The 9,849-nt window shown below is 39.2% G+C and overlaps 1 protein-coding gene across 3 annotated transcripts; it reads left to right on the top strand.

Annotated features, from left to right (window-relative positions):
• The first annotated feature begins 1,664 nt into the window (after positions 1–1,664).
• CMTR2 (cap methyltransferase 2) lies at positions 1,665–8,835 on the top strand. Of its 3 annotated transcripts, none has more exons than XM_006748816.3 (2): positions 1,665–1,816; positions 5,301–8,835. In XM_006748816.3, exon 2 carries the CDS (start codon positions 5,320–5,322, stop codon positions 7,612–7,614), a length of 2,295 nt encoding a protein of 764 aa, XP_006748879.1. In that variant the 5' UTR covers positions 1,665–1,816; positions 5,301–5,319; the 3' UTR covers positions 7,615–8,835. The 3 variants fall into 3 exon arrangements, with proteins under 3 accessions (XP_006748879.1, XP_081662500.1, XP_030875758.1); XM_081806374.1 differs by having other exon boundaries at positions 1,704–2,025; XM_031019898.2 differs by having other exon boundaries at positions 1,705–2,041.
• Positions 8,836–9,849: the final 1,014 nt, after the last annotated feature.

Raw genomic sequence — 9,849 nt, 5'->3', positions numbered from 1 at the left:
ACATTTCCCCAAAGACTAATGAAGTTGAGCATCTTTTCATATGTTTATTGGACTTTTGGATACCATCTTTTGGAAGTGTTCTTTTTTTTTTGCCCATTTTTTCCACTAGGGCATCTTTTCTTATTTATTTGTAGGAGTTACATATTTTGGATACAAGTCCTTTGTCATACATATTTATTGTAAATATTTTCTCCCATTCTATAGGTTGTCTTTTCACTCTCAATGGTGTCTTATGGTGAATAGACATTCTTAATTTTAATATGGTTCAATTTATATATTTTCCCTTTATGATTAGTGCTTTTTCTGCTTTGTTGTAAACTTTTTGCCTACTTCAAGGTCACAAAGATGTTTTCTGCTAAAAGAGTTGTTTGACTTTTAATATATAGATTGGTGACCCAAATGAAATGTATTTTTTTAAAAAAATTTATTTATTTGACAGAGAGAGGCACAGCGAGAGAGGGAACACAAGCAGGGGGAGTGGAAGAGGGAGAAGCAGGCTTCCCACTGAGCAGAGAGCCCGACGCAGGACTTGATCCCAGGACCCTGGGATCATGACCTGAGCCGAAGGCAGACGCTTAATGGCTGAGCCACTCAGGTGCCCCTGAAATGTATTTTTATGATGGAGGTAAGTCCGAATAAAATTTTCTCCATATGAATATCCAAATGGCCTAGCACCATTTTTTGAAAAGACAATTGTTTCCCCTCAATTGATGCACATCCTGGAGGACTTGTAAAATAATATATTTTATATACACATATATAATTTACATAAATGGTTCAAACTCTACACACAGCTCTATATTTTCCCATTTTTATGCAATACTGTTGACACATATAACCTATTATTGGCTGAACAGTATCCCATTATATGGATATATCATGAAGAATTTAATTAATTCCTTAAAGAAGACATTTAGAGTTTCCAGTTTTTGTTATTGTTGCTGTTAAGGTGCTGAAACGAACATTTAGTCCAAAGTGAGTGCCTGTTTGTTTCCTAAGGATAAATTACTAGGCGCAGGAATCGCCCGGCTAAGGTGCAAGGCCATTTTAAAGTTTGCCTTCTGTAAGGATTATACCAATTTTTATGCCCACCCACAGTATATAAACCTGTTTCTCCATATTCTCACCAACAGTGACCATTATTGATCTTTTTAATCTTTGCTAAATTGGGTGAAAAGGAAATTTATTGTTTTCACTTCCAACTCTTTTTTTTTTAATAATAGGTTAAAATTTTTTGTATATCCTTATTGGCTGTTTTACTTGTTTTGGATGGCCTGTTCAAATTTCCGCCCAATTTTCGTTTGAGATTGTCTTTTTCTTACTGGTTTATAAACATATATGTTATAATAACAGTGTTATCTCGCAGTTTGCCTAGCTTGGCTTTTAACCTCATACTGTGTTTCGAGCACCAGTTTTAACTCAACTTGTGTTACACACCAACTTCTGCCTAGCAACCTTAGAAAGCCTTCCCCGCCCAAAGGCCGGGTGGGCGTAGCCAGCGTGTGCCAGAAAGGTTTGCCCCGCCCCACCCCACCCCACCGCTCTCTCCGCCGAGGGGGGCGGGGCCAAAGGATGCTCCGCCTCCGCGAGCACCTTCCGTTGCCATAGACGCCGTGGGCCCGGAGGCTGGCGCTTCCCAGCTTCAGTACCCGGCGGAGAAACGAAACCTAGGGAACGAGGGTTTCGGCGCTGCGAGTAGCGGGCGTGCGTAACGTTGACGCGTGACGCCAGCCCGGCCTCGAGGCGCGTGCGCAATGTGTCTCTCATGGCCCTCGGGCCGCTCTCTGCCGACGTTCGGCGGCGGCGCGGCCTAGAGGTGGGTTACCCCTTCTTGTGTTGCGAGGGCGGGCCAGGGCCTCTTTCCCGGCCTTTCGGCGCGCCACCTGCATCCGCTGCGGCGGGCAGCGCCGCCGACCTTTAGGAGCGACCGTTCCGGGAAGCAGCCCCGGGAGCGGAAGCGGAGGATGGTTCCTTCGAGTGAGGAGAGCGAGTGAAGCGCTGCCTTTCTAGACTCGGGGGGACGAGGTGGGCGTGAGCGAAGGTAATCAGACCCGGGTTCCGAGGCCGGGTCCTCCTTCGACTTTCCAGAGGGTGAGGCAGGGGCTGGGACTGAGGTGCCTCCAGGTCAGGAGGAATCGGGCCGCTCGAATAGAGCTTGGGACTCACTTCCATCAGGTGAAACGAGATCTTGGGTGCCCCTGACCCAAAGTACAGCGCTGGATATACTCTAGCTATTACTTTCACCGTTGCTGGGAGGAGTTGCCAGAAACATTTCTAAAACTCCTTTGTAAGCATTAGTTGGAGAGGTGAGATCTTGTGGGTTTTGTGTCAGGCTCACGAATTTTGCAGGTATTTCCTTTGTGGCTTCGAACAGGGGACTACATGACTTTTCTTCTCGAATCTGCAAAATAAGAATGGTAATACTGACCCTCCTAGCAGAATTATGATGCCACAAAGCTCTATGGAGTGCTTAATGAAAGGGACGGAGGAACATACTGGAAACTTTTCTTCTATCTTATAAACCACGTGTTTTGTTTTTTAATTTTTGGTCATGCATTGAAGGGCTGGAGTGAAATTGAAGTGCATTATTATGACTCCTATTCAGAACCTACTCAGAGGAGTGCCTTTGTGTTAAGTATGATATGCATTCATTTATTCAATAAATACTTGAGTGTTCACTGTGTACTAAGCATTGTTGTAACCTCGGGGTGATAAATGAGTCAACAAAACAAAGATCCTTGCCTTGTGGAGCTTAGATTCTAATTTGGGGAGGACAATAATAAACATAATAAGCAAATTATATGTTAGAAGGAAAAGAGAATCATGGAGAACAGTAGTACAGCTAGGTCCATACCTTTACCATTGGTGGTAGTGCAAGATGCAATTAGGATGTCAGGTTAGATTTCGTAGAGAAATTACACGTGAGTAATATTTGAAGGAGGTGAGGGAGTTAGTATGCAGGTAATCTGAAGGAAGAGGGTTCCATGCAGAGGAATTGATCAAGACTTGCAGGTTGCAGTGTACCTGGTGTTTAAGTGAACAGCAATAAAGCTTGTGTGGCTGGAGCAGAATGAATAAGGGGAATAATAGACAGGTTAGAGATGGGTTGGGGCTTGAGGGCAGAAATCTTCAAGGTCATTGTAGGCTCCTGTAACGACTGTGGCATTTACTTTGAGTGAAATGGGGATCCAAAGGACGCAAAGATAGAAGAGACCAGTTAGAAGGCTATGGCAGTAATCCCGCAGAGAATTGACAGTGTCTACAATCAGGGAACTGGTAGCTGGGAGGTGGGTGGATTCTGGGAATTTGATAGGAGGAAACAAAGGTTGGGTTATAGACCTGAGCGTTCTTCCATATATATATATACACACACACATATATATATATATAATTTTTATATAAATATATCAGATATAATCTTGATTTGTGTACCGCAGGTGTAGTCAGGAAGAACAGTGGAGTGTTTGAATCACTTTAGTTTTTCTCATGTGAAGATAATTATCTATTAGCTTAGGTAAGATTTCAGAGCTTACCTACAGCCATTAATTAGTATGTGAAATTAGACTAAAATCAGACTTTTTCCAAAATAGAATATAGTTGTGATCTAAACATGGTTGCAGTTTCCAGTAAGCACAGTGGGAATTAAGACAGAATAACTTGTAATAAACTTTCATTTGCCTTTAGTATTTTAATAAATGTGACAATGCCTCATTTTTGCCTTCTTTCAGAAGTCTGTCTGAATATAGCTTCTAACAGTAAAAAAAAAAAAAGATCTAAGATAAGAAAAAGGTATTGATGGGCAAGTGTGACTATTAACTATACGTGTATTGTAAATATACTGTGGCAAACAAATGACAAGAAGATACTTGTTACTTCAAAAAGCTTACAAACTAGTGGAGTAAATAGGGTTGTAAATAATTTAAACAAAATATAAGAGAATGAAAAAAGTGTGCCAAAACAGTACAAAAGAAATGCTAATAGATTACAGTCTTTTGGATATTATTGTTTTTATTGTGGCACTAGCTCACCTTTTTTCCCATTTTAATCATCAAACATTGGCTTTTTGTGGGATGGTGGTTTTGTTGTCAGTTTGTGTTTGACAGACTTAGATTCTTTTTGAAAAACTGGTGTAGAATGCATTGAATATGCTAAGCAAATGCAGAACTTATGAACTAAAGCACCTATTAATTAACATTGAGCCAACAAGTACTATTGTCATACTTAGAGCTCTGTCTGCTGGAATGTACAACTTAGGCCAACACTGGGCCATTAAGCCATGCTTCTTTCCCTTTTATCTCTTTCCCTCTCCAGTAGACAGATGTTTTTGGTTTCTTAGGCGGTGTTAGAACACAGAATGTAGGGTGACTGTTTATAATTTGTATATTCAGTGAGGCTCTTTCTTCAATTTAAAGATCCTCTATCAAAGTGTGTTACGTTTTAGTGGCAAGAAGATACAATATTTTGTAGTGGAGGCATGCAGCTGTCTGAGTAGATGAGACAGGAATCTAGTTTAGAGACATGCCAGGTTGAACTATAGTTTAGTTTCACCATTAAGCTGAGTAGAGGCTAACCAGTCAGGTACGCCACAGTTAACAAGCAGTATGGTGATGAGTGTTAGTTGGTGGCCTGTAAAGGTGATTTGGTACCGCCAAAGTGCATGTCTTAGCAAGAGTGTGAGATCTGGATGGAGGACGTATTTGGCAGTCCTGGTAGGTGGATAAGTGTGTGGTGGCAGAGAGGCCTGGTAGCAATACCAGTACTGGGTTCAGGTGTAGAATCTTCTGGAAGGTGGTGAGATTTGGAGGGAACTAAAAAAAGCTAAAAGTCACTTGTTGAAGCTTGATCAAAGGTCAAGGGATGAATCTTAGTCTGAGAGTGTGTTTGGGGCCATGTGGGTGGTGTCTCAGCCATGGGTAGAGGAAAATTTTGGGGAGGAGCTGGATGGATTACCATGGTAATATGAGCTGCCATCACTGATGAATATTCATTGGTATATGCTTTTTATATGCTAGCATGTTTTATCCTTGTCTAAAAAAATGATACCCTTACTTTTAAATAAGAAACAGGCTCAAAGATGTAATTTGCCCAAGGCCACTTTTTAGCTGTGGATTTGAGCTCAGGTCTGTTGGATGTAAAAGCCTTTACTCTTTCTTTCTTCCATATTGCCTCATTATGTAACAGAATGTGCTGACATTAACCTTCCCATTTTATGTGGTTTGTCATGAGTATGATCTGATTTGCTGTGGATGAGATTTCACTAATAAATTTGATTCACTTAATTATGTGTTTTTTTTTTCTAGATTTTAATTTAATTTGAAAATGAGTAAGTGCAGGAAGCCACCACTGGGTTCAAGTCCTGAGACATTCAGCCCAGATGTTCTTGCTGACATTTTTGAACTCTTTGCCAAGAACTTTTCTTATGGCAAGCCACTTAATAATGAGTGGCAGTTACCAGATCCCAGTGAGATTTTCACTTGTGACCACACGGAATTTAATGCATTGCTTGATTTGAAGAACTCCCTAAATGAAGTAAAAAACCTACTGAGTGATAAGAAATTGGATGAGTGGCATGAACACACTGCTTTCACTAATAAAGCTGGAAAAATAATTTCTCATGTGAAAAAATCTGTGAACGCTGAACTTTGTACTCAAGCATGGTGTAAGTTTCATGAAATTTTGTGCAGCTTTCCACTTATTCCACGGGAGGCTTTTCAGAATGGAAAACTGAATTCTCTACACCTTTGTGAAGCTCCTGGAGCTTTTATAGCTAGTCTCAATCACTACTTAAAATCCCATAGATTCCCCTGTGATTGGAGTTGGGTAGCTAATACTTTGAATCCATACCACGAAGCAAATGACAATCTTATGATGATTATGGATGACCGACTTATTGCAAATACCTTGCATTGGTGGTACTTTGGTCCAGATAATACTGGTGATATCATGACCTTGAAATACCTGACTGGACTTCAGAATTTCGTAAGTAACATGGCTACCATTCACTTGATCACTGCAGATGGGAGTTTTGATTGCCAAGGAAACCCAGGTGAACAAGAAGCTTTAGTGTCTTCTTTGCATTACTGTGAAGTTGTCACTGCTCTGATGACTCTTGGAAATGGTGGCTCTTTTGTTCTGAAGATGTTTACTTTGTTTGAACATTGTTCCATAAACTTGATGTACCTGCTAAACTGTTCCTTTGACCAAGTCCATGTTTTTAAACCTGCTACTAGTAAGGCAGGGAACTCAGAAGTCTATGTGGTTTGTCTCCACTATAAGGGAAGACAGGCAGTCCATCCTCTGTTATCTAAGATGGTGCTGAATTTTGGGACAGAAATGACCCAGAAAGCTCTCTTTCCCCATCATGTGATTCCCGAATCTTTTCTTAAAAGGCATGAAGAATGTTGTATGTTCTTTCATAAATACCAGCTAGAGACTATTTCTGAGAACATTCGTCTGTTTCAGTGCATGGGAAAAGAGGAACAAACAAAGCTGAATAATTTAAGGGACTGTGCTGTTCAATATTTCATGCAAAAGTTTCAGTTGAAGCCTCTTTCCAGAAATCATTGGCTAGTGAAAAAATCTAATATTGGTTGTAGTACAAATACAAAATGGTTTGGGCAGAGGAACAGATATTTTAAAACCTATAATGAAAGGAAAATGCTGGAAACCCTTTCATGGAAAGATAAGGTGGCCAAAGGATACTTTAATAGTTGGGTGGAAGAACATGTTGTGTATCATTCTGGGCAAAGTTCTCTCTTAGAAGGGACAGCTTCCAATCTTGAGTGTCACTTATGGCATATTTTAGAGGGAAAAAAACTGCCAAAGGTAAAGTGTTCTCCTTTCTGTGATGGTGAAATTTTAAAGACTCTTAATGAAGCAATTGAAAAGTCATTAGGAGGAGCCTTGAATTTGGATTCCAAGTTCTGGCCCAAACAGCAGTATTACTGTTCTTGTCACATTTTTACTGAAGAACTGATATTTTCTGAGTTGTTTAGCCTTACCAGGTGCCTTCAGGATGAACAGGTGGTAGAACCCAGCAACCAAATAAAGTGCCTGCTTGTGGGCTTTCCAACCCTCCGTGATATCAAAACGCATATACCACTGGAAGTCCTGGAATCAGCTGAACTCATGACTTTCAGCTGTTCGTTGCTTCATGATGGAGACCCGATTTACCAGCAACTGTTTCTGGACTGCCTTCTACATTCATTGCAGCAGCTTCATACAGGAGACGTTATGATTTTGCCTGTACTTTCTTGTTTTACAAGATTTATGGCTGGTTTGATCTTTGTACTCCACAGCTGTTTTAGATTCATCACATTTTCTTGTCCCACTTCTTCTGAGCCCCTGAAGACCTGTGCAGTCCTGCTGTGTGTTGGTTATCAGGACCTTCCAAATCCGATTTTCCAGTATCTGCAGAATGTGAATGAATTGTTGAGCTCTTTGCTTAAATCCAACGCACCCCAGCAGGTTTTACAGTTTGTGCCAATGGAGGTGCTCTTGAAGGGGGCACTACTTGATTTTTTGTGGGATTTGAATGCTGCCATTGCTAAAAGGCATTTGCATGTAATTATTCAAGGAGAAAGAGAAGAAATCATCAGCAGCCTTCAGCTATGACGTTGAACTTGCCCTTTCTGAGATTTAACTTTATGGCTTCTTACAGTTTCCATTGTTATTTCAGTCCTTTGCTATTTAAAACCTTTCACTTGGGGGAAAGCCCAACGTTTGCATCATTGAAAGTCTCATTATTTCGGGAAAACCACCAGTTAGTTCTGATCTCATATATATGCCCGTAGGCATAGAGTTTTCCATGTGGTGCAATCTATGCAGTGATCATATTCAACCTCAAATATGAGATGTGCATATACGTTGGGATGGACACACACATTCTTATTTAAGCAGTTTCCTTGGTCTTATTTTTCTGTTTTAAGATTTGCATCCATGTGCCTTCCTTCAGATTAGATTTTTTTCCCAACTAATTTCCTCAGTGGCTAATGCTGTTAATAAATTGAGAGAGGTCTTTGATGAAAGGAAGTGAGCCACTCCTCAGCAACACTTGTTTTTTTTAATACTGACCACGTCAGTTACGGATTCGGGGAACTCTTCTTGCCAGATGCTCAGTATGTGCCATTCCTTGCCTTTAGGCCATTGACCCAATTTACTTGTGTGGTTCAAATGAAGCTATGTGCTGTTTTATGAATATTTTAATGACCACAGCCATCCAGCCAGAAAGGATATCAGGACAGCTTCAAACCAAAGATCATGTTTAAAACAATGAAAAATCACTGTGTCTGGTACACACCTGTATCATGAAAAACTTCATTTAGCAATGGTATAGTAATCTTTAACTTCCAGGAAATAATCTGAGCTAACAGATTTTTTTAGATTGTAAAAGAGTGTGTATGGACTCTTGGGGACATATGAATGTAATGAACATAGTGAATCTTGAAGAGAAATTTTAACACTTCCAGAATGATGGTTCAGCATTTAAAAATTTTTAATCTTATTTCTTTGAAAGTAGCACTTTACCAGAAGATTAACCATGAGATGGTTATTTTATCAGTTGTGTGTGATTTCTTTTGAATTATATGTATTTGACAGTGTAAATGAGCCTTTCTGGCAAACTGTATTAAGCAGATCTTCATTACTTTGAAATTCCAGAAAGTGGAGAATGTTTATATTCTCACACATGCATTTTAGACATTTTTGTTAGTTAAATAAAAAATAGATGTATTCTCTGATGTATTTGGTTGATAAATATTAATCTGAATTTTTTTCATGTTCCTTGCTATTTTGAGTTCCGTTATAGATTCATGAATAAAGTCATTAGCAGAGAGATTTTGTGTTCGTCTTTTTTAAAGCGAATCATGGGGAAAGTTAAAAATATAACTTGGAAACATTTTTTTTTTAAGGAAGGTTTGAATGGGAGTTAATGTTCCTTCATTTCCTCTGATTTATATTCATTAAAATTTAGTCCTTAATATTGTAATATTTATGGAATTTCTACTTCAGGAAAGAACTGAATACTTAAGGGAGGGAGGAGAAGGGGGTAGATTGAGTTCTTGCCAGGGAGGATGTGGAGGCTTGGAGGTAGATTTCCAAAAGAATTGTGATTTTTTTACTGGTGACTATGGAAGCAGTTCCAGTTGTATAATGGTAGAAGTCTGACAGAAAATTGGTTACCAGGAGAGAATTAAAAACCACTCTTGGAAAACCATTTTGCACTTAATAGTCTTTGTGCCTTGGTTGGTTTGGTCTAATACAATGACACAGTTTATTTTTGCTTATTTTAACTAGTTCATTTGAATGAAGTTGAAAGCCTAGCTCGGGGTACTAGTATTAAAACTTTGTTTTAAGCACCTCAAATAAGCATTGAATGCTTATTTTTTTTGTTTTTCGTTTTTTTAACACAAATCAATCTCTGTTGGAATATATAGCATACTGGTGTACATTAGAATATATTTTGGTATTTAACTTGACTTTTGGAATCAGTTGCTGTTCATCTGGTTTTTTGGATTCAAATTTGCTCTGTAGGTGAGAATAGGACTTGAAGGTCCAGATTGAACTTGATGTGGATGACAGGTACCGATGACTTACAGGAGCTGCTTTTTGGGAAAAAGGGGAGGAAAAGTGCTGTCCAAAAAATTAACGACAAGAAGACTGTAAGGTGAGACGTGATTTGTATATCAAGGTAGTTACTGTTCTTTAAAAAAATTTTTTTCGTAGATCTTCAGATTTTGAACTTAATTGTGGTGTTTTTGAAAAGAATTTTTTAACAGCCAGAAAATATGAACTTCACAAATGTGTTTTTAAAAAAACTTAGATGAGTCTTATAAATTTAATTTCTTCAAT

Source organism: Leptonychotes weddellii, chromosome 16, assembly GCF_054177405.1.
Source record: "Leptonychotes weddellii isolate Sample4059 chromosome 16, ASM5417740v2, whole genome shotgun sequence".
In the NCBI taxonomy this organism is placed as follows: domain Eukaryota; kingdom Metazoa; phylum Chordata; class Mammalia; order Carnivora; family Phocidae; genus Leptonychotes; species Leptonychotes weddellii.
Note: the sequence above shows the minus strand (reverse complement) of the source record. Positions and strands in the feature narration are given on the sequence as shown.